This window comes from Salmo salar, chromosome 09 (assembly GCF_965601325.2).
Source record: "Salmo salar chromosome 09, fSalSal1, whole genome shotgun sequence".
Lineage (NCBI taxonomy): Eukaryota > Metazoa > Chordata > Actinopteri > Salmoniformes > Salmonidae > Salmo > Salmo salar.
The window spans coordinates 1,567,830-1,595,678 of NC_138299.1; the positions used below are offsets into that span (position 1 = coordinate 1,567,830).

Genomic DNA, 27,849 nt, shown 5'->3' on the forward strand with positions numbered 1-27,849 from the left:
GAGGCGTCTGCTTCTCAAACTAGACACTAATGTACTTGTCCTCTTGCTCAGTTGTACACTCCTCTTTCTATTCTGGCTAGAGCCAGTTTCAGCTGTGAAGGGAGTAGTACACAGCGTTGTACGAGATCTTCAGTTTCTTGGCAATTTCTTGCATGGAATAACCTTCATTTCTCAGAACAAGAATAGACTGACGAGTTTCAGAAGAAAGTACTTTGTTTCTGGCCGTTTTGAGCCTGTAATCGAACCCACAAATGCTGATGCTCTAGATACTCAACTAGTCTAAAGGCCAGTTTTATTGCTTCGTTAACCAGGACAACAGTTTTCAGCTGTGCTAACATAATTGCAAAAGGGTTTTCTAATGATCAATTAGCCTTTTAAAATGATAAACTTGGATTAGCTAACACAACGTGCCATTGGAACACAGGAGTGATGGTTGCTGATAAATGGGCCTCTGTACGCCTATGTAGATATTCAATTCAAAAACATCAGCTGTTTCCAGCTACAATAGTCATTTACAACATTAACAATGTCTACACTGTATTTCTGATCCATTTGATGTTATTTTAATGGATAAAAAAATGTGCTTTTCTTTCAAAAACAAGGACATTTCTAAGTGACCCCAAACTTTTGAACGGTAGTGTATATTCATTCATTTGTATTGCAGATATTACTATATTTTCCAATTCAAAGTCCTTAACATGATTTTAGCTGCTCACCTCTTTAAGTTGTGTGACCATCCCCAAGACAATGACCTCTCGTAGCGTAGCCGTACTACCTAAAAGTGCTTCAACAGTCTTAAGCTGAAAACAAGCACAGATCAAGATCAGGGCAATCCATTCACAACACTTAAGGAAAGTCTGGAAAATGTCCTCATGGCTTATCTAAAAATCGATTAAACACATAAAGTGTGTCTTAAGTTATAACAGAGTTATTACCTGAAATGTGTTCCTGCTTCCTTCTGCAGCGGCACGGCCCCTATTACAGGTGGGGTGAAGAGCTCAAGCCGATGTGTACGCTACAGAAATGGGCTAAGTGTCAATGTGGATCATGGTACACATTTCATTATCATGTATTTACTTTACATTTATCTGGCAAGTGGATTTGGAACACATTCTCTTACAACAACCTCACAGAGAGCAGCGTGTCAGGGGACTTTTTTTTTTACAGCTGAAATATACAAAGACCAGCAATATAGGATTCATTCAAAGGCCAAAAAAATGGAGCGAACTGACCTGCTGTAGGAGTGTGTAGCGTTCCCTGAAGAGCTCTGCCTTGCCCCTCGCTGAGCCACAGAGACTTGGAGCAGAGTGGGTGGTCATGGTAAGGCTGGGGGAAGAACAAACAACAGCTTCACTGAGGGATCTCTTGATATGGTGGTTTCATTAGAAAGAACATTTATTATAGAGTGTATTTGGAATAATATTTGGACCATAGGACCATGACCTATGCAGACTTGAAGTCAACCTACACATTTATACTTACGGTACAAACTTCTTCCTCTCCGTACTGTAGATATATCTTAGCACATCAAAAGCGCCAATGATGTTGAAGACGTTATCTCTGAAAATAATTATATTTCACATTGACAAGGAAAATATGCAGGGATGACAAGTGAATGTATGTGAAATTGGTTCTTGTGAGACTGACACCTTGCTCAACTTACATGGTTTCATCACGACTGGCTGGAGTCCTGCACAGCAGTCTCCACCACAGCCAGCTCAATCATACTGGAGGTCACTGTCCAGGAGAAAAGAGGAGTACATCATTGACATAATTCACAACTGATTGTATTGAGAATTGTGTACATTATGTTAGTGGTTGTGATCAAAGACTTACATGGCTGCTTCTCCACAGCGTCCAAGACTCGCTCGATGATGACATCCAGTTCCAGCTCATTGACAGACTAACACCTCCACCATGTACCTGCAGGCTTCATTGGAGGACAACAACACATATATATGCCTAGTCAGACCATTATTACTGTTCCAGCTGGCTGATAGGCGTTATTAGGTAGGTAATGTTAAGAGTAGCACATTGAATTTTCAACCAACCTTTAACTTGGTGATCCTTCCTCAATTCCAACTTGGAAGACAACAAGTCTTCTAAACTGCCATGTCTAGATGCAGAGTTCGTTTGATGCTCTGTTAAAAAAATATACTTTTTTTCTCCATGAAGTAATCCAACAATGTGTACGCTGCCATCTTGTCTATTTCAAATCTTCTCTCATTCATTGAGACAGGTGGATGTCCACCCCAAAGTGCTACATGTCATGACACACACCCATCTCGATCAATGAGAGAGGATTTAAAATAGACAAGATGACCGCGTACACACTGTTGGATTACTTCTACATTTCTAAATTCCAACAAACCCCCAACAACTAGACATGGAAGTTTAGAAGACGTTCTGTCTTCCATGTCGGGAATTGAGGAAGTCTCGCAAAGTAAAGGTTTATGTGTACCACGCTTAACATTACCTATCTAGCCATTAACACCCATCAGACAGCTGTAATCGTAACTAAAACATCTGACTGCCATACATCATTCATAAACACTGAGTGTACAAAACATTAAGGACACCTTCCTAATATTGAGTTGCAATATTTTCCCTCAAAACAGCCTCAATTTGTCAGGGCATGGACTTCACAAGGTGTCCCACAGGGATGCTGGCCCATGTTGACTCCAAAGTAGAGGTCGACCGATTATGATTTTTTTTTCAGCGCCGATACCGGTACCGATTATTGGAGGGCCCAAAAAGCCGCTACCGATTAATCGGCCGATTTGTATTTATTTATTTATAATAATGACAATTACAACAATACTGAATGAACACTTATTTTAACTTAATATAATACATCAATAAAATCAATTTAGCCTCAAATAAATAATGAAACATGTTCAATTTGATTTAAATAATGCAAAAACAAAGTGTTGGAGAAGAAAGTAAAAGTGCAATATGTGCCATATAAAAAACCTAACGTTTACGTTCTTTGCTCAGAAAATGAGAACATATTAAAGCTGGTGGTTCCTTTTAACATGAGTCTTCAATATTCCCAGGTAAGTTTTAGGTTGTAGTTATTATAGGAATTATAGGACTATTTCTCTCTATACGATTTGTATTTCATATACCTTTGACTATTGGATGTTCTTATAGGCACTTTAGTATTGCCAGTGTAACAGTATAGCTTCCGTCCCTCTCCTCGCTCCTAACTGGGCTCGAACCAGGAACACATCGACAACAGCCATAGTCCTTATTTTTTATGTTTTTAAATCGGCCGTATCGGCTTTTTTTTGGTCAACCAATAACCGGTATCGGTATCGGCGGTGAAAAATCATAATCGGTCGACCTCTAGTGTGTACACACACCCATATACAGTACCAGTCAAAAGATTTGACACCTCTCATTCAAGGGTTTTTCTTGACTTTACTATTTTCTACATTGTAGAATAATAGTGAGACATCAAAACTATGAAATAACACATATGGAATCATGTAGTAACCAAAACAGTGTTAAACAAATCACAATATATTTTACATTTGAGATTCATAAAAGTAGCCACCCTTTGCCTTGATGACAGCTTTGCACACACTTGGCATACTCTCAACCAGATTCGTGAGGTAGTCACCTGGAATGCATTTCAATTAACAGGTGTGCCTTGTTAAAAGTTAATTTGTGAAATTTCTTTACTTCTTAATGCGTTTGAGCCAATCAGTTGTGTTGTGACAAGGTAGGGATGGTATACAGAAGATAGCCCTATTTGGTAAAAGACCAAGTCCATATTATGGCAAGAACAGCTCAAATACGCAAAGAGAAACGACAGTCCATCATCACTTTTAGACTTGAAGGTCAGTCAATCAGGAAAATGTCAAGAACTTTGAAAGTTTCTTCAAGCGCAGTGGCAAAAACCATTAAGCACTATGATGAAACTGGCTGTCATGAGGACCGCCACAGGAACGTAAGACCCAGAGTTACCTCTGTTGCAGAGGATAAGTTCATTAGTTACCAGCCACAGAAATTGCTGCCCAAATAAAAACTCCAGAGTTCAAGTAACAGACACATCTCAACATCAACTGTTCAGAGGAGACTGCGTGAAATCAGGCCTTCGTGGTTGAATTGCTGCAAAGAAACCACTACTAAAAGGACACCAATAAGAAGAAGAGACTTGCTTGGGCCAAGAAACACAATCAATGGACATTAGACCGGTGGAAATCTGTCCTTTGGTCTGATGAGTCCAAATTTGAGATTTTTGGTTCCAACCGCCTTGTCTTTGTGAGATGCAGCGTAGGCACACTTAACTAGCATAAATACATAAATCACTGACAGTGTCACCAGCAAAGCACCATCACACATCCTCCTTCATGTTTCACGGTGGGAACGATACATGCGGAGATCATCCGTTCACCTACTCTGTGTCTCAGAAAGACAAGGCGGTTGGAACCAAAAATCTCAAATTTGGACACATTAGACCAAAGGACAGATTTCCACTACTTAACTTTTAACAAGGCACACCTGTTAATTGAAATGCATTCCAGGTGACTACCTCATGAAGCTGGTTGAGAGAATGCCAAGAGTGTGCACAGCTGTCAAGGCAAAGGGTGGCTACTTTGAATCTCAAATATATTTAGATCTGTTTAACACTGTTTTGGTTACTACATGATTCCATATGTGTTATTTCATAGTTTAGATGTCTTCACTCTCATTCACAATGTAGAAAATAATAAAAAAATAAAGAAAAACCCTTGAATGAGTAGGCGTGTCCAAACTTTGGACTTTGGACTATGTGTAATATAATGGTGGCTAGCTCGGGCCCTGCGCCACGAGGGGGCTAAAGGGGACTTAGCCCCCCTCAGTTTAAAAACTTTACCCGCCTCAGTTTTAGTTTTATGTCTCTATATAAAAATAGCAAAAAAGTTTAAATGATTGAGTTAGAGGTTGGCGCCCTAAAACAATCTGTATCTCCGCTCCTCTGTGTCAGCACAATAGACGGGGCACGATGTGGTGTGTGTAAGCAGCCTGGTCTTTTTTATTAATTTAACCTTTATTTATAGACCAGACGTAACATAGTCAATATAGATTAGTATCATATGTTATGTTTGGTTACATAAGACAGAAGGTTACTTAAAAGGTGCTAAATATGCAGAAATCACTACCTCCATTTCCTGGTTGCTAAAATAAGAATAGTTCGCATAATTTCAGTTTGTAAAAACAAACAGTTATAGTACAATGATTCTCTGCACAATCTAAACCTCTGTGAAACATATTTTCCATAACCAAAAATATATATTTTCAGCTGGTGTACAAAACCGAAAGTAAAAGACGCAAAAACAAAACTTAAGAGCGGGACTCATAGAAATTGTGCACATAGAACAGATCTACTGCTTCTTAGACTTGCTTTCAATGAGAATGGCAGATCTATAACTCAACATTTATTTGTGAATTTGGTCAGGTCGCCCAAAAAGTTACATATTGCAGCGTTAAGGCAAACACATATTGTACATTTCGCTAATTCGTAACAAATCACACAAATTGTAATTCGTAACATATACAAAAATGGATGATGGACATTCTCAAATGAATACATACCATACGAACATAACATATTATACTAAATGGAGTATCTCGGATTTACTTACAGAATAATACAAAATGTTCTGAGACCAGGTTGCAGCTGGGGGGCTATGGAAAGCCACTGGGTGGTTAGGTGTGACTCCGTTGGGATTACTTAAAAAGCCGGGAAAAAAACGCCTTTCATCTCTGTCGTTGGCTAAGTGAATAACATGATACGCCTCCTGTAATATTTGATTTAAACATTTTCTGCTGAAGCTGCTTCACTCTTAGGTATAAAAATAGTTATTAGCTTTAGTCTATTTAGCTAGCTCGACCCAACTAATCTGCCACGATGGATATCAGAAATTGGCTTCGCCCAAGTACCCAAACAAAGGAGAAAGAGAGCGATGAGCAGCTGCATCAAACCACCGAGGCCGCCGCCAAACCCAACAGCGATGATGCTCCCGCGCTGCAGCTAGCTCCATGTACAGAGCCTACCCACCCTTCCACAAGTGCTGCCATAATGGCTCCACAGCCACCTCCACCCCCGACTGTTCCTTATGATCTTGGAACAGAGAAGCCAGCCCAGGTTAGCGTAGAATCCTTTAATAACAACTGGTTCATAGGAAGAGAGTGGCTAGAATACTCGGTTACTGCAGATGCTGCATTTTGTTTTCCCATGTCGAACGTTCCGTTTTGGGTCCAATGCTAACGCAGACAAGGTCTTCACCCAAGCTGGGTATTCTAACTGGAAGAATGATATTGATAGTACCAAAGGATTTGCTAGACACGCATCAAGCAAAGAGCATTTGAAATGCACTGCACTGTGGAAATAAAAAATAGTTTGAAGAGCTATTGGGACCATCAGTGTCACTTTCAAGGTTCCTACTGGATCAAGCAAAGAGCATTTGAAATGCACTGCACTGTGGAAATAAAAAATAGTTTGAAGAGCTATTGGGACCATCAGTGTCACTTTCAACACTTGTTAATGATCGGCAGCTGGCATAAATCGCATGTATTTGTCGCCGATTGTGATTATTGAGTTCCTTGTTTCAAACCAGCAACCACTGAGGGGGACATTGGACGCGATAAGAATCAAGATGGGAGGGGTGCAGTGGACTTTTTCTGTCTATGATGAAATATACTCTCCAAAAAGGACGAGGAACCTGCCAAGGTGTTTAGCACCATACCCCATAATACCACATACGTAACACGATATTCAAAATTATATCATAGCGCTCATGTGTGAGATTGTCACTGAGGAAATAGTTAAAGAAATCTGAGAATCTTGGCACACACTGAAGATATACTGGACCAAGGTTCCTACTGGATGTGAAAATATATCCACTGGACAGTACAGCAGGACAGAGGAAAAGAGACTGAGTGTAAAAGACTGTTCCTCAGCACGTTGGATGCGGTCATTGGTGAAATGTCAGAACAATTCAGCAAAGGCAACTGCCAACTGGTGGAGGCCCTGTGTGCCCTTGACCCAGAGAGCCATTACTTTCTAGATGTAAAGCGACTCCTGGATCTAAGCAAAAAAAGATTTGGTGGAAGCTGAGTTTAGTGTCGAGCTGCAGTTTTTGCAGCCTGAAATCGCCCGCACTAGCTCCAATGAGAACAAATGGACCCCACTTGTTATCCTGTAACGATTCTCTGGGCCTCTCTCCACTATAACGACTGTGCTTTCTGCACTGAAACATGGACTAACTTTGGGGCGTTCACAGCTACATGCGAGAATTCATTTTCCACTTTGAAAGATGTGTTCAGTCAGCAGAGTAGAAGCACGCTACACCAGAAGAAAGCTCAACTAATACAACTGGCATTTGAGGGGGATCTTACAAGATTCGGGGAGAATAGAATTATCAATTACTCCGGAAATTCCACAGAGCATCAAGGAAGCTGGAACTCTTTCGAAAAGGTAAAATTGAAACAATCTAGCTGGTTGGTCTTTATCAAAATCTTGTTTTAGTGTGTAGAGCGCTGTCCATTGTGCTGATAGAGCGCCGCAAGATTGTGTGCCATTGGACTTGTCACTTCTTGGTCAAATGCATTTTTTTTACTTTTATGTTTGTGGTATAGCCTGATATAAGCAGAATTCAATTTAATTCCAACGCAAGAACCCAAATGATGCCCCATTTATTTGGCAAAACAGCTGATCATGGCTGCATCTCAATGTATTAGGCTATAGGCTATGCTTTTGTTATTTGGATCTCCATTCACCTTTCATTTACTGCGTTTGTTAACTGTTAATGTAAAATACATATAGATGATGTCATGCCTTTATCGAGGTGATATTTTGTTTACTAGGCTTACTACTTTGTACCGCTGTTTTGGTCTGTTCGCAGTTGTCGGTATTCTAAGCCAAACTGCTATACAGTTTTTGTTTGCATGCATAAATAACTAGCCTACTACTTTCAGCATTTAGTTAGCATTATTGTGGTAAGGCAGCTGTGTGTACGGCTGCATTCACATAGGCTGCTTGTAATAGGGTAATTGCCCATCTAAACCGCACTGCTGTCCATTGTTCTGATACGTCGCAACAGACAAGCTTCAAATTCCAAAACAACTCAACGATCTCGGAGTCTCAGCATTTGAACGTTGTTTATTATGGTTTATTACATGATTCCATATGTGTTATTTCATAGTTTAGATGTCTTCACTCTCATTCTACAATGTAGAAAATAATACAAAATTAAAAAAAACTTGAATGAGTAGGCTACTACTTTCAGCATTTAATTAGCATTATTGTAAATGAAAGGCGAATGGAGATCCAATGATTATAAGCAGAATTCGATATAAGTCTAATGCAAGAACACAACATTTTTTTAGCCCCCTTGCCGATTTCAACTGACCCTTGTCACTTTATCCTGCCGTCGAGTCTGGGCTAGCATAACTTCTTGGTATGACACTGACACAACAGACCAATTTGGCTACTAACTAGCAATGCAGCCATTACATTTACTGTAAACAAATGTCAAGAACAACATGATTGACAAACAATAACATACGGTCGAAGCATAAGTCCCGCATCCTGAAGCCAGCAGATACTTTCGTCTTCACTTTGCGGACCTTCATTTTCAATCCAATCTTCCTTCAACTATCAAACATTTGGCGCTAAATCTTACCTTCCGCCTGTAGGCTACATGTTTCGTCACTTCCTCCACAGCAAAAATTCTACACAAGTTTATTTTTAGTCTGCAGTCTTTGCAATCCGGAATCCTTGGGACGTCCCCATTGAAGTTGAAACGTAAATTGGTAGGGTGAAGGTTATAGGGGCAGTCAGCAGTTGCTACATGAATTTACATCCATATTAATGATATGTATCCATTGATTCTTGTTTTATTGTTTTTAATGATGATTGCCGCTATTAGGTTAGGGTTTCGGTAGGGACGTCCCAAGGATCCAAGATAGTACAAATCACGATTATGCCGAGATTTGCTGTTTGAAGTCAGCTGAAGTTGTTAAAACACCCCGTATTCACAGACATGTAAGTATATAAATTATTACTTGAATGTTTATTAATGTATTATCCTCCATGTGTTTATTCAACATATCTAAATAGTATTCTCATATTTACAACACATCAGTGTAGAACGAATACAGAATAAAACAACAATTAGGTTGAATTGGGACAACCTGCCTGAAGCTTATCAGGGCAAGAAAAACTTGTCTTCTCTCAAAGCTGTTGCACTTGATTAAAAACAACTTGAGACGACAGGACGCGACCTAATGTAATTCTTCAATTTACCATCCTCACTCTTCCCTGTGTTGACAAAAATGAGCAACTCGGATCTCTGAGCAGATTTCTTCAACGATACTATAATGTCCTGACAGTGATATTTGTTTCAATGTAGCAACGTATCCTCTTTTATTTTTCCTTATTAGCATTCATGGATTCTGCAATTGAAAAGCACTGTTCAGAGCTTGTAGCCCGTGAGCGAAGCGGTCATACGGCTCTAATTGAGAGAAATGTCCTGTACGTGTGGGGAGGCTACGTGGTAAGCAGAAACTGTTAAACAGAAAGCCTACCTGGCTGCAACTGTCTTGACAAGCATTGCCAATGGATAGTGTTTTCTTTCATTTATGTTTTGCATTTCACCAACATGCTATTTGGATCATGAAAAAATATTCAAGGATTATGCAATATGTTGATTGATGCCAAATTACTACTCTATGTTACTTGTTTTCTGCAGTCAATTGCTGATGATGAAGTTTTCCTACCTAATGATGAGATCTGGTTATATGACTTAGAAAGAGGTGTATGGTAAGAATATGAATGGAATTTTAACTTAGTAACACATTTCTAAGATCATGAATGGAGAAGTTGATATCTTATGAGAACTAAACTTGATTTTGAATCTTCTACTACAGTCTACCCATCAAAAAACAACCACGCAACAATTTACTTTACCAGTTTTTGCCCAGTGGGTTGGTTCAGTGCAAAAGTTGAATAATTTCATTTCAACAACAAAAACAATCTATGTGATGACATTGAATCAATGTGGAAAACTGATTCGATTTGCAAAAACGCATCGACGTCAGGGAATTTTGTAATTGTTTCACCCAACGTTTAACCTAAATCCAATGACAGGGTTATTTTTTTATTTATTTCATGTTGAATTCACATCAACCAAATGTAAATCAAAACTAGATGTTGAGCTGACGTCTGTGCCAAGTGGAAATATTTGAGAGATGTAAACACTACATTTCATAATTATGGAGCTCTGCATTAGAGGTTGTTACATGTTATTTACAATGTTGTTACATATAAGTTTATTGATACAAATAAATATTGGTCAGTGGTTTGTGTTTATATCTGTACTCTATGCTTTTTGTTAATTTTGCGCCCTGCAACTTACATTTCCCTGTTTTGTTTGTTTATTCTCCATTCTGAAGGGAAATGTGCAGGATGTCAGGAGAGGTCCCGCCCCCCATGTCAGGCACCTGTGGCTGCTCTCTGAATGGAGACATGTACATATTTGGGGGATGCGATGACAACGGCCAGACCAACCAGGTAAACCCAATCAATAGAAAAAAGCCCCCTAATGTACAGTACATTTGCAAGGATGTGTGAAAATCCTCAATAGCTTACTAAGCCTTACATTGTTTTGTTTACATTTACATGCTGAAATGGTCTGTTTTCAGCTTTACTGTGTCAATCTTCTGGATGGAAAATACACTTGGAGGAAAGTTAGCCATAAGAGTGGCTCCCCTCCTTCACCCAGAGATAAGCTCTCTTGCTGGGTTTTCAATGGCAGGCAAGCATTCTTAAAAAAAAAAAAAACAATGCCCATGGCAGTACTGCCCTAATTGGGAAGATTTATAAATCGAACCTTGCCACTTTACTATTGGTGGTGATCTAAAAAATCATTGGGGGTGCACAGCTACCCTGTAAAACGAAACCCTTGTGATTGGGATATGTTTTGGTTATTCTGTAGGCTCATCTACTTTGGTGGATATGGTCATAAGCAACTTGATGACATCAATAACAACAGAAGCTTCCTTATGGATGAGGCATCATGGGTAATTTTTGCTTATGGGTGCCATTATAGCCAAAGGCATAAATACATTTTCTAGTACTATTAACTATTTTAACTTTATTATATGGATTAGTAATACTGTGCTCTGTAGATGGATGACATCTATTGGGGATGGAACAATGAAGTCCATATGTTTGACCCAGCATCGGCCAGTTGGAGTGAACCACATACTAGTGTAAGACAATACATTGAACGTGTTTATTTATAAAAAAAAAAAGACATGATATCATATACAATAAACAATAAACTTAAGAATGTGCTATGACATCACATGATTTGAGGAATGGAACATACAAGGCACATATTATACTTTATTTGTGGATATCTACTGTCTACAGGGTTGTGCACCTGACCCCAGAGCTGCCCATGCCAGTGCAACACTTTGCCACAAAGGATATGTATGTGGGGGCAGAATAAGAGTGAGAAATTATTAATTTGAACTTCTCTCCATGGTTGCATTGAAACACAGACACAAAAATCCTAAAGTGTATTGCTAATAAGATTTGTGGGATTACATCTTTTATTGTACATACAAGTTTAAATATACATACTTAACTCAAGTTTTTTTTATTTGGTTTGAAATAAGATCTTCATTTTTCTTTTCACTTTCAGGAAACCAGGACAAGTGACATTTATTGTCTAGATCTAGAATCATGGACATGGTCCGAAATGTACGCATTTACTGTTCACTCTTTCAAATGCTCAACTTAAAATGGTTACTTTCCTGTTCTATACTGTTATGACAACACGCTTGATTTTATTTTTTTTAACTGTTCTTTCAAAATGGTTTTTCTAGAGTACCAGCATCCAATGTGCCAGTGGGAAGGTCGTGGCATACCCTCACTGCAATATCTGACAGCGGTTTGTTTCTATTTGGAGGACTGAGTATAGACTGCAAACCAATGAGTAAGTCATTTACCTGTACAGATTCAAAATCCTACCTCTGTACCTTAATAAGGTCCACGGAAACATGGCATTCGCTTTTCTAAAAAATCAATTATATCTCTCCAGGCGATGGCTGGGTATTTGATGTTGGGACGAAGAAATGGAGAGAGTTTGAGCATCCATACATGAACAAACCAAGGTAGTGCATGTTCAAGTTGTTTGTATCATGTTTAAATCAAGCTAAATTACTAAACTGGTATTGGATAGCATTACATGTTCCAATCTAAAGTCTGAGGAATGTACCTAAAATGTGCAAATGATAAAACTGTAAGCACATTGTCTGACCCATAGAGATCCTTTAATTCACTTTATATGTAATTCTATGATCTGACCCTTTATTTATTTTCCACCCTCAGGTTGTGGCACACAGCATGCCAAGGGAAAGACTCTGATGTCATTGTGTTTGGGGGTAGTTGCAACTACATACTTCTAGTAGACACAGTAAGTATAATGGAAACCACCTTAGAATCATTCTGATTCTATGGAAACCACTCAAGGAACTTCCCTAATCATTCACATTGGATGATTTTACCATTTGTGACAGGAAGGAAATTGCTTGGTATTATGTTAATGTTAAATTATTAAAATTCATAAGCAGATCATTTGATGAATTATGGAACACGTATCATGAATTATGGAAGACATGTTTACAATAAGCTGTTATGGTACTGTTTCGTTATCACCTTTCTTCAGGGTCACTGCAATGATGCACTTGTTTTCCAGATCCAGCCCTACCCACTCTTTCGGTAACTAATCAATTATGATAATTCAATGAGGGAGAATCTGTCTCAGCTAGAAGACACTGATATTTTGTTGACTGATAAAACAAAACAATATTCTATATACAGAATGATCCCCATACAAATAGTTCATGGAATTTATTATTTTGCTATTACATAGATGCTATGACACAGTGACAGTTTAGTATAGTAAGCTACAACTACCAAATGCATGCAATGCCCTCTTAGCCTACACTTAAAACATTTTTATTTTTTTAAATGTCTCACAGGATATGTGAGGATTACATAGCCAAGAATGTGAAGAACTGCAAGATGCTTGAAAAACAGCTTCCATTTGTGCCCCCAAAACTACTGCCAGCTGTACAGAAGAGAATATCATTTTTTCGGACAACAAAGAAAATATAGCATTGTCAGATATAAATATTAAGGGAAATGTTCAGTATTATAAACTAGGGGGTTTGAGTCCTGAATGCTGATTGGCTGACAGCCGTGGTATATCAGACTGTATACCACATGTATGACAAAACATTTATTTTTACTAATTACGTTGGTAACCAGTTTATAATAGCAATCAGGCACCTCTGGGGTTGGTGGTGTATGGCCAATATACCACAGCTAAGGGCTGTATTCAGGCACTCCGTGTTGCATTGTGCATTAAGAACAGCCCTTAGCCATGTTATATTGGCCATATACCACCAACCGCCGAGGTGCCGTATTGCTTAAGTAGACTACAGTAAACTGATAATGCAGAGTTCAGACTATGTTCCGCATATTACTGTTGAGAAGGCCTTCATAGTATGTGGGGCGATTTGTCTTACAAAACATTATTGATTTATTGTCAAATGTCTTACAGTGTATTTTACAAGGCATTCAGAAATTATTCAGACCCCTTAACTTTTTCCACATGTTATGTTACAGCCATCATTACTTTAACACATAGTCAGTCAATCCGGAAAATTTCAAGAACTTTAAAAGTTCATTCAAGTACAGTCGCAAAAACCATCAAGTGCTATGATGAAACTGGCTCTCATGAGGACCCCCACAGGAACGGAAGACCCAAAGTTACCTCTGCTGCAGAGGATGAGTTCATTAATTACTGCCTCAGAAATTGGAGCCCAAATAAATGCTTCAGAGTTCAAGTAACAGACACATCTCAACATCAACTGTTCAGAGGAGACTGCGTGAAATCCGGCCTTCATGGTCGATTTGCTGCAAAGAAACCACTACTAAAGGACACCAATAAGAAGAAGAGACTTGCTTGGGCCAAGAAACATGAGGGGTGGAAATCTGTCCTTTGGTCTGATGAGTCCAAATGTGGAGATTTTTGGTTCCAACTGCTGTCTTTGTGAGAAACAGAGTAGGTGAACGGATGACCTCCGCATGTGTGGTTCCCACCATGAAGCATGGAGGAGGTGTGATGGCGCTTTGCTGGTGACACCGTCAGTGATTTATTTACAATTCAAGGCAAACTTAACCAGCATGCCTACCACAGCATTCTGCAGTGATACGCCATCCCATCTGGTTTGCATTTAGTGGGACTATCATTTGTTTTTCAACAGGACAATGACCCAAAACAGCTCCAGGCTATGTAAGGGCTATTTTACCAAGGAGAGTGATGGAGTGCTACAGTACATCAGATGACCTGTCCTCCACAATCACCTGACCTCAACCCAATTGAGATGGTTTGGAATGAGTTGGACCACAGAGTGAAGGAAAAGCAGCCAACAAGTGCTCAGCATATGTGGGAACTCCTTCAATAATTTTGGAGAAGCATTCCTCATGAAGCTAGTTGATAGAATGTCAAGAGTGTGCAAAGCTATCATCAAGGCAAAGGGTGGCTATGAAGAATCTAAAATCTAAAATATTTTAATTTCTTTAACACTTTTTTGGTTACTACATGATTCTGTGTTATTTCATAGTTTATGGTTTTTACTATTATTCTACAATGTAGAAAACAGTAAAAATAAAGAAAAACCCTTGAATGAGTAGGTGTGTCCAAACCTTTGACTGGTACTGTAAGTATTCAGGCCCTTAGCTATAAGACTTGAAATTGAGCTCAGGTGCATCCTGTTTCCATTCATCATCCTTGAGATGTTTCTACAACTTGATTGGGGTTTACCTGTGGTAAATTCAATTGAATGGACATTTGGAAAGGCGCACACACATCCTGTTTCCATTGATTTGGAAAAGGCACACACCTGTCTATATAAAGGTCCCACTGTTGACAGTGCATGTCAGAGCAATAACCAAACCATGATGTTGAAGGAATTGTTCATAGAGCTCCGAGACAGGATTTGTGTCGAAGCACAGATCTGGGGGAGTGTACCAAAAAAAATTCTGAAGCATTGAAGGTCCCCAAAAACACAGTGGCATCCATCAATCTTAACAATGGAAGAAGTTTGGAAAGACCAAGACTCTTCCTAGTGCTGGCCACCCAGCCAAACTGTGCAATCGTGGGAGAAGGGCGCAGTGGTCTAAGGCACTGCATCTCAGTGCTTGAGGCGTCACTACAGACACTGTCGCCCAAGTTTAGCCGGTATAGGCCGTCTTTGTAAATAAGAATGTTCTTAACTGACTTGCCTAGTTAAATAAAAGGGCCTTGGTCAGGGAGGTGACCAAGAACCCGATGGTCACTCCAGAGTTCCTGTGTGAAGATGGGAGAACCTTCCAGGACAACCATCTCTGCAGCACCACCAATCAGGCCTTTATGGTAAAGTGGCTACACGGAAGCCACTCAGTAAATACACATGACAGCCCGCTTGGAGTTTGCCAGAAGGCACCTAAAGGACGATGAAACCAAGATTGAACTCTTTGGCCTGAATGCCCAAGCATCATGTCTGGAGGAAACCTGGCACCATCCCTACGGTAAAGCATAGTGGTGGTAGCAACATGCTGTGGGGATGTTTTTCAGCGGCAGGGACTGGGAGACTAGTCAGGATCGAGGGAAAGATGAACAGAGCAAACACAGACTGATCCTTGATAAAAACCTGCTCCAGAGCGCTCAAGACCTCAGACTGGGGCAAAGATTCACCTTCCAACAGGACAATGACCCTAAGCACACAACCAAGACAACGCAGGAATGGCTTCGGGACAATTCTCTGAATGTCCTTGAGTGGCCCAGCCAGAGCTCGGACTTGAACCCGATCGAACATCTCTGGAGAGACCTGAAAATAGCTGTGCAGCGATGCTCCTCATCCAACCCGACAGAGCTTGAGAGGATCTGCAGAGAAGAATGGGAGAAGTTCCCCAAATACAGGTGTGCCAAGCTTGTAGCGTCATACCCAAGAAGCCTCAAGGCTGTAATCGCTTCCAAAGGTGCTTTAACAATGTACTGAGTAAAGGGTCTGAATACTTATATAAATGTGATATTTTCCAGTTAAAAAAAAATTGTAATACATTTGCTAAAATTTCTAAACCTGTTTTTGCTTTGTCATTATGGGGAAGTGTGTGTGTAGATTGAGGGGGGAAAAAACAATTTAATACATTTTAGAATAAGGCTGTAACGTAACAAAATGTGCAAAAAGTCAAGGGGTCTGAATAATTTCCGAATGAACCGTATATGATGACTATGAATGGATGTGTATTCTGCCTGCAACAAAAGCAAAGGCATTTTAATAAAGAAGACTGTTGTAATGTTTGAAATCATTCCTAATTTGTACAACTTCAACTTTGCTTTGGCCACCACCCCAACATGGTTATAATAACATATAAACCTTTTGATGAGTCATAAAAATGTTAATTCACTGAAGTCAGAGAGGCTGAAGTTATTATTATTACTTTTTTCGCTTTTTAGACAAACGTCACGCAATTGGACGAGCCCCTTTCCTGGGCCCAGCACCTGCCTTGTTGCCATGGTTTCGTCAGAGCGAATGCTCTCTTAGCGTGGTGTTTTGGGAAATGCATTTTACATCTTCGACCGTTGTAGGAAAATGCATCGCTAAAACCTAAATTCCTAAACCTAAATTCCATCGCTATCTGGAAACCGGGCCCTGAGGTGATTGGTTAAAAAAAACAATTAGTGGAAAAAAGATGGCAGCCTGTGTAAACGCAACCAGTAACACTCCCATGTCTTCAGTATCTATTTCAGAGTTCTTATAATTGTTATTCATATTCTTCTTTTTACAAAAGGGGACATATTCTTCTTTCTACAAAAGGGGAAAGGTTACATCTCGTGTATTTAGATTTACTTACCTTGTGCTGTTACATGTTGAGGGTGTGGAACAGCTCACCATTTGAGCATAGCTTCTACAGCTGCAAAGTGCTGTACTCAGACCATGCCAAGAGGGTCAAGTCTGCTTGAAATATCAAAGAGCATTAGTCACACCAAAATAAATACTACAATTTTAAAGAATTGTATTACTGTTATCATAATTTTCTTGAACATTGTTTGTATTACTACAAGGTGTAACCAGATGATAATGGAATTCTAAATCTCCAAACATAATCTAATTGAGACAAGGATCAATAAGGATGGTAACTTTAATTTCTTTAAATCTTGTACCAATATAGTAAAATGTAATTACATTTTTGGAATCTGCAAACTAATGTTTTATATACACAAAAGCACCTTTTTAAACCAGACAAACATACATTATATACTACTTCTTGTCATTTTTGGTCTCTCAATCTGTAACACTGATATGTGCGAAACATAACTGTAGAGATAATGCCTGAGCATATGTTCGATCAGTAGTCACATGACAAGCAGTTCTAAGGTACGTGTCAGGTACAATGTCCAAAGTGTCCATTCTGTCCTTGACATTACACTACACTGGCTGGTCACCATTTCCTTCAGAATTACACCAAAAGCACTGCCACGGAACAGTTAAGGGACCTTATCATCTAAGGCCTTGCTGAAGGCATTGGTTTAGGAACTCAGAGTAACACGATAAGGAGCAAAAGTGGTGATGGACTGGCACATCTGTGCCTCCCATGTCATCTACCAATACCACAGTGTGAGAGACGAGATGCAGATTCATGCTGACAGCTGTTTTGATGTAGTTCACACTTGACAAAGGTGGGCAGGGATGAGATGAGGCCCATATGGGATTCTGTGTGGTGTAAACGCAAAACAAGAGAAGTAGGTTAGGCTAAAAATATTCTATAACACCTTGCATGATACTACAGGTGATCCTAGGCTTCAAAACGAGGTAAAAGCATTTTATGCGTGAAATGTTGAAATTAATAATTGAACTAACCTGATATTGGCCACAGCCCTGGATGCCATCTCCTGCAGTGTGAGGGAGAAGGTGAGCTGGATGGTGTGGCCCAGGGGGTTGGGATGGGCAAACAGATTACAAAACAGGTCCAGGTTCAAGAGTTAACTTTCGGAAGTCCCCTGGCAGCAAGGCCAGCTGTTTGTGGGCTGCTGACAGAAAGCGCAGCTTGGAGATATGGCCGATGTGAAAGGGCAGCCACACCAGTTTGTTGTCATCCAGCTTGAACTTGATCAGCTCTCGCAGCTGGCAGAACTGAAGCGGCAGGGCCTGTTCTGACTCAGGTCTAGGTGTTGAAGGGTTCGCTGCAGTCTGGACAGGCAGAGGGCATCACTAAAGGTCGCTAAAGTGGTTGATTTGGAGCAGTGGTTCCCAACCTTTTCATAGTCCTGTACCCCTCCCTTCAAACATTCAACCTCCAGCTGCGTACCCCCTCTAGCACCAGGGTCAGCACACTCTCAAAGGTTGTTTTTTGCCATCATTGTAAGCCTACCACACACACACACACACACACACACACACACACACACACACACACACACACACACACACACACACACACACACACACACACACACACACACACACACACACACACACACACACACACACACACACACACATTTATTAAACATAAGAATGAGTGTGAGTTGTCACAACCCGGCTTGTGAGAAGTGACATCGAGCTCTTATAGGACCAGGGCACAAATAATAATCAATCATTTTGCTCTCTATTTAACCATCTTACATATAACACCATATTTGTTCATCGAAAATTGTGAATAACTCCCCACAGTTTAATGAGAAGGGTGTGCTTGAAAGGATGCACATAACTCTGCAATGTTGGGTTGTATTGGAGAGAGTCTCAGTATATCACATTTGACATTGTCCGTAAGCTTGAGTTAATTTGCACACAAAAAATCATACAATGAAGGAAAGACCTGTGTGTTGTCCTCAATGTAGACAGAGAAGAGCTCCAACTTCTTAATCATAACCTCAGTTTTGTCCCACACATTGAATATAGTTGCGGAGAGTCCCTGTAATCCTAGATTCAGATCATACTTGCGAGAAAAAACTTCACCCAGATAGGCTAGTCGTGTGGGAAACTCGTCATCATGCAAGCAGTCAGACAAGTGAAAATTATGGTCAGTAAAGAAAACTTTAAGCTTGTCTCTCAATTCAAAAAAACGTGTCATTACTTTGCCCCTTGATAACCAGCACACTTATGTACAGTTGAAGTTGGAAGTTTACTTACACTTAGGTTGGAGTCGTTAAAACTCATTTTTCAACCACTCCACAAATTTCTTGTTAACAAACTATAGATTTTGCAAGTCGGTTAGGACATCTACTTTGTGCATGACACAAGTAATCTTTCCAACAATTGTTTACAGACAGATTATTTCACGTATAGTTCACTGTATCACAATTCCGGTGGGTCAGAAGTTTACATACACTAAGTTGACTGTGCCTTTTAACAGCTTGGAAAATTACAGAAAATGATGTCATGGCTTTAGAAGCTTCTGATAGGCTAATTGATATCATTTGAGTCAATTGAAGGTGTACCTGTGGATGTATTTCAAGGCCTACCTTCAAACTCAGTACCTCTTTGCTTGGCATCATGGGAAAATAAAAAAAAATCCCCCAAGACCTCAGAAAAACATTTGTAGATCTCCACAAATCTGGTTCATCCTTGGGAGCAATTTCCAAACGCCTGAAGGCACCACGTTCATCTGTACAAACAATAGTACGCAAGTATAAACACCATGGGACCACCATCATACCGCTCAGGAAGGAGATGCGTTCTTTCTCCTAGAGATGAATGTACTTTGGTGTGAAAAGTGCAAATCAATCCCAGAACAACAGCAAAGGACCTTGTGAAGATGCTGGAGGAAACGGGTACAAAAGTATCTATATCCACAGTAAAACTAGTCCTATATTGACATATCCTGAAAGTCTGCTCAGCAAGGAAGAAGCCACTGCTCCAAAACCGCCATAAAAAAGCCAGACTATGGTTTGCAACTGCACATGGGGACAAAGATCGTACTTTTTTGAGAAATGTCCTCTGGTCTGATGAAACAAAAATAGAACTTTTTGGCCATAATGACCATCGTTATGTTTGGAGGAAAAAGGGGGAGGCTTTTGCAAGCCGAAGAACACCATCCCAACCGTGAAGCACGGGGGTGGCAGCATCATGTTGTGGGGGTGCTTTGCTGCAGGAGGGACTGGTGCACTTCACAAAATAGATGGCTCGTTGAGGAAGAAAAAGTATGTGGATATATTGTAGCAACATCTCAAGACATCAGTCAGGAAGTTAAAAATTGGTCGCAAATGGGTCTTCCAAATGGACAATGACCTCAAGCATACTTCCAAAGTTTTGCCAAAATGGCTTAAGGACAACAAAGTCAAGGTATTGGAGTGGCCATCATAGGGTCAGTCTGTTACATCTGGGGTATTTCTCTTGTCTTGTCCGGTGTCCTGTGTGAATTTAAATATGCTCTCTCTAATTCTCTCTTTCTCTCTTCCTGTCTTTCTCTCGGAGGACCTGAGCCCTAGGACCATGCCTCAGGACTACCTGGCATGATGACTCCTTGCTGTCCCCAGTCCACCTGACCGTGCTGCTACTCCAGTTTCAACTGTTCTGCCTGCGGCTATGGAACCCTGACCTGTTCACCGGACGTGCTTGTTGCACCCTCGACAACTACTATGATTATTATTATTTGACCATGCTGGTCATTTATGAACATTTTAACATCTTGACCATGTTCTATTATAATATCCACCCCTCATAGCCTGGTTCCTCTCTAGGTTTCTTCCTAGGTTTTTGGCCTTTCTAGGTTGTTTTTCCTAGGGAGTTTTTCCTAGCCACCGTGCTTCTTTCACATGCATTGCTTGCTGTTTGGGGTTTTAGGATGGGTTTCTGTACAGCACTTTGCGATATCAGCTGATGTACGAAGGGCTATATAAATACATTTGATTTGATTTGATTTGATCACAAAGCCCCGACCTCAGTCCTATAGAAAATTTGTGGGCAGAACTGAAAAAGCGTGTGCGAGCAAGGAGGCCTACAAACCTGACTCAGTTACACCAGCTCTGTCAGGAGGAATGGGCCAAAATTCACCCAACTTATTGTGGGAAGCTTGTGGAAGGCTACCCGAAACGTTTGACGCAAGTTAAACAATTTAAAGGCAATGCTACCAAATACTAATTGAGTGTATGTTTACTTCTGACCCACTGGGAATGTGATGAAAGTAATAAAAGCTGAAATGGGGGGGGGGGTTATCGCTGTTTATTATCTATGCAAAGTCACTTTGCACGACTAACCTGTACCCCCGCACCTTGACTCGGTACCGGTACCCCCTGTATATAGCCTCGTTATTGTTATGTCAATTTCTTGTGTTACTTTTGGATATAGACCAATCTCAAAGATGTCACCCCTGGCGAAAATACTTGAAATCCTTGTTAGTGAACAGCTAAAATAGTTTTTATATTCTAACTCTATTTTATCAATCTACCAATTGGGCTTCAGGAAGAAGTATAGCACAATTACAGCAGTCATGAAGGTTTTAAATGATATCACTGAAGCCCTAGACAAAAAACAGCACTCTCTCTCACTTTTTATTGATCTCGCTAAGGCTTTTGATACAGTTGATCATGCTATACTGAGGCAGAGATTGTCGAGCGTAGGTCTTTCAGAGCATGCAGTTGCATGGTTTGCTAACTATCTGTCTGACAGAACTCTGTACACTCAATTTGATGTCTGTTAAATTGTCTGTCTGTAATGATGTGCCCAAGGGCTCTGCACTTGGGTACCCTCTTATCCACTAGTTATTTAAATAATTTAGACAAAAATATGCAAAATGCGCAACTTCACTTTTGTGCTGATGATACTGTTACTTATTGTTGTGCCTCATCTCTCACAAAGGTTTTCCAGAACTTGCAAACTGCTTTTATATACTGTTCAACATACCTTGTGTCAATTGAAGCTTATCCTCAATGCTGACCAAACTAAATTAATAGTGTTTTCTAAAGCAAAAAATAGACCTCTGAACCTTTCACCTATTACTACCTGTCAGGGCAATGAGATTGAGGCTGTAACCTCATATAAATACCATGGAATTTTAATTCATGACAGCCTCTCTTTTAATATTGCATACTCAACAACTTACAAAAAGATTTAAGCTGAAGTTGGGATTTTATTTTAGAAATAAGGCCTGTTTTTCATTTGAAGCATTTATGCGTTTACATTTATGCCTATATGCCGACTGCAAGGCACTACAGAGGGTAGGCGAATGGCCCAGTACATCACTGGGGCCAAGCTTCGTGCCATCCAGGACCTCTATACCAGGAGGTGTCAGAGGAAGGCCCAAAAAATTGGCAAAGACTCCAGCCACCCTAGTCATAGACTGTTCTCTCTGCTACCGCACGGCAAGCGGTACTGGAGTGCCAAGTTTAGGTCCAAAAGGCTTCTTAACAGCTTCTACCCCCAAGCCATAAGACTCCTGAACAGCTAATCAAATGGCCACCCGGGCTATTTGCATTGTCCCCACCCCTGCCATTTCTGAGGCTGGTAACTCTAATGAACTTATCCTCTGCAGCAGAGGTAACTCTGGGTCTTCCATTCCTGTGGTGGTCCTCATGAGAGCCAGTTTCATCATAGTGCTTGAAGATTTTTGCGACTGCATTTGAAGAAACCGTCAAAGTTCTTGATGTTTTCCTAATTGACTGACGTTCATGTCTTAAAGTAATGATGGACTGTCGTTTCTCTTTGCTTATTTGAGCTGTTCTTGCCATAATATGGACTTCATCTTTTACCAAATAGGGCTATCTTCTGTATACCACCCCTACCATGTTCAAACGCATAAAGAAGGAAAGAAATTCCACAAATTAACTTTTAAGAAGGCACACCTGTTAATTGAAATATATTACAGGTGACTACCACATGAAGCTGGTTGAGAGAATGCCAAGAGTGTGCAAAGCTGTCATCAAGGCAAAGGGTGGCTATTTTTTCTTTCTACATGATTCCATATGTTATTTCATAGTTTTAATGTCTTCACTATTATTCTGCAATATAGAAATGAGTAAAAATAAAGAAAAACCCTTGAATGAGTAGGTGTTCTAAAACTTTTGACCGGTAGTGTATATTATACAAATTTTGAAGTTAATGTAATGTCATTGTTAAGTGAGAAAACCACTCTGGAAAAGGGCGGAACAGCTCCTTCAGATGTGAGCATGAAAAATATTTTAAATTCACTGTCTAGTGATTTGAAGAACCATTTCAAAGTAGAGAACTATAGGCAAGAGATAATAAATAAATATTCTGTCATTGTTGACAAAGATGGAATATGGAATCTGTCTGATATACAAAAAGCTTGGGGAAAAATACAGAGAATGTCTAACTCGTTGACAAAAACAAGATGGTCTTTAACTGTTTTAGCCAAAGTAAGAAAGCGGGATGAGAAATTCTTTCTGGAGAATCATGACAGGACATTGAAGAGAGATAAAGAACGTTTAAGGGCTCTTGTTATCTTGTCTTAGGCCAGATAAAAACCTTGAAAGAATAAATTCAACAATTACAGGCAAGGGTCGTAAAAACAGACTTGACCCCCACCTCAATCTACCCTCAGGCTGAGTTGCGCAAGGATGATCGGGTTTCAAGCATCTGGTCAGCATTGCCTGGCTTTGAGTCAACAGATTCTGACAGCTGTGACAAATGATGTCTTAGGCCAACCAGAACACAGGCTGTAAAAGGTAGTAAAGACAAACATCCTGTGACAGCAATCACACATAAATAAGCATCTCCAAAACAGTTGGATGAATGTTAAAAAACGTTGAAACATCCACGAGATGTGTGTATGAAAACGTGGGACCATTTGAAGCGTTATAAGAAACTCTACAATCTACATCCTTATGATGGGTTACAGTTATTAGCCTTTGTTTTGAACAACCGTGAACATGGTGTATTTGAAGAAAAGGTTTATAGAGCTGTGGGTGGTGAAGAGCAAGATGTGGCCGATGGATGGAGAGCCATACTTGTTTTCCTCACGGGTTTGACCAATGCAACCACCAATTGGGGGAGAGAACCAAATGTGTTCAAAAACCGAAGGAACCGTTTGTTGAATTTGATGAAAGGCGACATCATTATCAATTTCTATTGGTCCAATGATGTGGATAGGCTCATTTGAACAACCTATTTAAGGCCTTGATGTTGTTATGCAACTTGACTCTACATTGAACATTTCTGAAGGGAAGGTGATGTGGCCAATTAGACAACTGCAGGGCTCTACAGTTCAGAACTATCCTATTTGGACTATGAAGAAAAATGAGTTTGGAATTTTGGATATGGAACCGGTATGCTTGACAGGTGTTGCCCCACCTTGCACGAAACAATATCCCATTAGCAAGGAAGCTATAGACGCTACTAAAGTAATGGTTAAAGATTCTGCCGACATGTTGTTCATACTCTTTTGACAATGAATCGAGCTGCACAGGTCACAGCTGCTCGTTGGAACAAATGATTGATGATGTTGGAGGCTCCTAACATCATCATACAACGTGGCACACCATGTAATCCAGCTACTCTGATGCTTCCTCCAGTTACCACATTACTTGAACACTGTTGTGAGTTGGTTTTGGATCAGCTCTCTGATGGGTTTATAAGAGTAATTCGTTGGAAAACCCTGAGTTTATCTTATACACAAACGGTTCAAGCATTGTGGAAGGGGGTGTGAGGAAGGCAGGCTGGGCAGTTACTACAATGAACAATGTGATAGTGACAGGCACGTTAGATTTGAGAAAAGCAGACATTCACTTTATGAGTGACACAATGCTTAATTATTGCATACAACTATCTAATGCAGCAGGGGAAGCAGAAAGACAAGTAAAAGAGGCGTGGGGAATAACTCCCAAGGGGAGACATGACGTAGTACCAGGACTGTGGGTGACGGTAATATGTAACAGACACATTAGGACCAAAATGGGAAGGTCCTTATCAAGTTTTGTTCATAACGAGGTCAGCAGTGAAAGTCCATGGAAAATCACAATGGATACATGTCACTCATTGCAAGGTTGTCCATTTTGATGACAAAGCGGAGCCTGGAGAATGAAGAACTGATTGATTAGCAATCAGGGGCCAATCTCGGATGAAGAAGCACAGTAAGATGATCAGAACCTGATAAGCTTCTATGTTGTACACCGCAGTCATCATATTAGGGATATCTAGGTGAAATGTCCAACTTTTCTCAGAGAATCGGGACATTCCCTTGAAACCAGGACATGTTACTTTCACTTTTTTGTTTCCTTCATTATAGGTTATGATAATCTATTATCTGAAGCTGCAGCAATATCCCTTGACCCAAGGACTGTACCTGAAACGATACAAGATCACTGGTGAAGTGTTCATTAGAGAAGTCCATATCAACCAGTGGACCGGAAGAAGAATTCCTCACTACCGGAGTTAGACATTCTCTGTATTTTTGTCAGAATATAATTTCTAATAATTATTTATGTGGAACTGATACCAGTGTGGAAGAGCTGGTCACTTTTAAAGGACTTTGTGAATGATTACCTTGACAATAGGACGATTGAATATTATTGTCTTGCAGACAAGTGAAAGATGTTTGAAATTATTTTCCTTGTGAGTTTCCTCCTAATACAGGATGTGGGTGGTGTTTCCATTTCTAACACAGAGATGCATCAGCTGGATGAGGGACACTCGGGCGTCAATACGTTTCCAGCGCTCTCTCTACACTATGCCACAGTAGTCAATCAAAGTACGTAGTTGTTGAGTTTGTACGTATGCATCATTCACATCAAGGGCAGGTATTCCATTAGGGGCTATTCCTTTTAACCAGAGTGAAATGTTGGGTATGTGGAGAGATGTTAATTGGTATAAGGCGATTATTGGTACTAATTAGGGTGAGAATGTTGAGTATCAACATGCAAGAGTACCTAGTTCTGTAGATAGGTGCTGGAGGAGGTCTGATACTCCTGGATGTGTGTCCATTCAACAACATGTGGATGAGTTAGGGGGTGGAAATGACATCCTGGAGTGATAGGTACCTTCCTTCATTTGAGATTACCAATGACACTGATCAGCAACCACCTTACCTAGTTATTACACATGCCCCTATTGGGTGGTTATGTTTTAATAGGTCACTCTCTCGGAACTTGTCTCAATTGCACCAGGACGCGTTTGTCAAAGTAGGACAGAGTAAGCGTGATCAGACAACAGATCTATCTGCCTGTGACGGTACTAAAGTTGTGGAATGTCTAATGCCTGTTGAATTGACTCTTACTAATGGCACTATGACTACTTTTTATCCCAGTACCTTTGGTAATATCATCAATAATGGTATGATAGTCCTATCATACCATTGGAACTTACTTTATTTCCTAATGGGACTTACTTTATTTTATGCCTATTCCTGGTTACCAAAGTTGTGGCAAGGGTCGTGTTATTTGCAATATGTAGTACCCCATGTAAGACATTCTGTGAACTCTCCTTTTTCACACCGTCATAAACGTGTGATTATGGAAACGGAGAGATTCTTTGCAATTGCTTTTCCCTCTTATGGTATTTCTAAAATAACATGGGATGTTATTAATATGGCTAACTCTTTGGAAATCCTAGCTAATAGTACAGCTGAGATGGTTGCCATTCGTACTGTGGCGATGCAAAATCGTTTGGCCCTTGATTATCTTCTGTCCGCACAAGGGGGTACATGTGTTGTTATTGGTGCTGAAGGCTGTACTTACATTCCTGATAATTCTGAGGAAATAACTGACTTAATCCAAAAGATCAGGACTGAGGGCGCTAAATATCATGATTACAATCCAGATGATTTAACCTTAGTCATGTTGTTGTCTGCCACATTCTGTACATGGGGAAGTTTTTGGTGAGCATGATACTTCCAATAGTGGGTGTAGTGGTTATTTTTCTTTATCCTCATCCGGGTTATCAAGTGTGCTATTGCCCGATGTTCGTCTGCTAAAATCCGACCATTACGTGATAGGGGATATCATAGGATTCATCAACCAGGTCCTTTTAGAGATGGGTGTCAGTGGTGTTCACAAGAATGTAGTAGGGATCATAAGGGTCTTCATCATCACACCAAGCCTCATGATTGTAGTCAATGTTCCCGTGGTAACTGTCATCGGTGCTATAACGAACCATGCTCTCTCAGATGTGGTATCACACCTTTTTTCTATAACCTTGTGTGACATCTATTTCTTATGGCAACGGCAAGTAAAATATGCCCTTTGTATTTTATAGAAATGTTTAATGTAAATTATTTTATGCTTACTGCTAATGTTTTTATACTGTCTATTTTTTCATGTTTTCCATTGTTTTCTAAAAATACATTTTAAGTATATTTATTTTTTAAATGTCTAGGGGGGAGTGTAAGAATATGTTGAAAGGACGAGAGGACTATAATTGACGATCAATGGAAATAGTTGTTTTTCAGTTCAACATCTGTTTAGAATATGTGTAAGGCTGTCAGTCCTGGACTCGTAGCTACATGTGGCACGTTTTCATTGGTCTGAATCATCTGTACATTGAGTCTGGAGCAGGATACTTGTTATTTGGCCATTGGCCCAGTGGTACTGCAAGGACTTCTAGTTGGTCAACTACAGGCGAGGGTGGAGGGTTATAAATTACATCCTGTTGCTTTGTTCAGTGGAGAGAATCACTGAGGACAGGAGAGCATGAACATCTACCATCTATAATTTGTTCTCTTTGAATAAACCTATTTTCCGTCCCCTGATTTGCTTTGCGGTCTGCGTTATTGAAGAATAACATCAACTGTTAACAGTATAAAGATGTCATAACGAAAACATTGTAACTTGGAGAGCTTTTACA

The 27,849-nt window shown here is 40.0% G+C and overlaps 1 protein-coding gene and 1 pseudogene across 2 annotated transcripts in view; one reads left to right on the plus strand and one right to left on the minus strand.

Moving 5' to 3' along the window:
* LOC106610584 (DNA polymerase epsilon subunit 2-like) overlaps window positions 1-8,625 on the minus strand; it is a 29,651-nt pseudogene extending 21,026 nt beyond the window's left edge. Inside the window, exons 1-7 of the transcript XR_014378934.1 lie at window positions 8,599-8,625; window positions 1,837-1,903; window positions 1,664-1,737; window positions 1,483-1,560; window positions 1,233-1,326; window positions 936-1,015; window positions 717-800 (exon numbers count right to left, since the gene is read on the minus strand). The product of XR_014378934.1 is annotated as a DNA polymerase epsilon subunit 2-like (transcript). The remainder of the gene's footprint in view (window positions 1-716; window positions 801-935; window positions 1,016-1,232; window positions 1,327-1,482; window positions 1,561-1,663; window positions 1,738-1,836; window positions 1,904-8,598) is intronic.
* Window positions 8,626-8,736: 111 nt separating this feature from the next.
* LOC106610631 (kelch domain-containing protein 1) lies at window positions 8,737-16,408 on the plus strand. Its single transcript, XM_045723334.2, has 14 exons — window positions 8,737-9,037; window positions 9,436-9,548; window positions 9,744-9,814; window positions 10,447-10,564; window positions 10,696-10,808; window positions 10,989-11,073; window positions 11,182-11,265; window positions 11,429-11,509; window positions 11,703-11,761; window positions 11,887-11,996; window positions 12,102-12,174; window positions 12,392-12,476; window positions 12,729-12,781; window positions 13,045-16,408. The coding sequence occupies exons 2-14, from the start codon at window positions 9,441-9,443 to the stop codon at window positions 13,178-13,180; spliced, it is 1,176 nt and encodes a 391-aa protein (XP_045579290.1). The 5' UTR covers window positions 8,737-9,037; window positions 9,436-9,440; the 3' UTR covers window positions 13,181-16,408.
* The last annotated feature ends 11,441 nt before the right edge of the window (window positions 16,409-27,849 follow it).

What these genes read in the sequence shown, in the direction of transcription:
- LOC106610631 (XM_045723334.2), top strand. Translation starts at nt 9,441, where the DNA reads ATGGATTCTGCAATTGAAAAGCACTGTTCAGAGCTTGTAGCCCGTGAG. An exon ending in TATGTGGGGGCAGAATAAGA is followed by an intron (nt 11,510 to 11,702) that starts GTGAGAAATTAT and finishes TTTCACTTTCAG; the next exon opens with GAAACCAGGACAAGTGACAT. An exon ending in CCATACATGAACAAACCAAG is followed by an intron (nt 12,175 to 12,391) that starts GTAGTGCATGTT and finishes TTCCACCCTCAG; the next exon opens with GTTGTGGCACACAGCATGCC.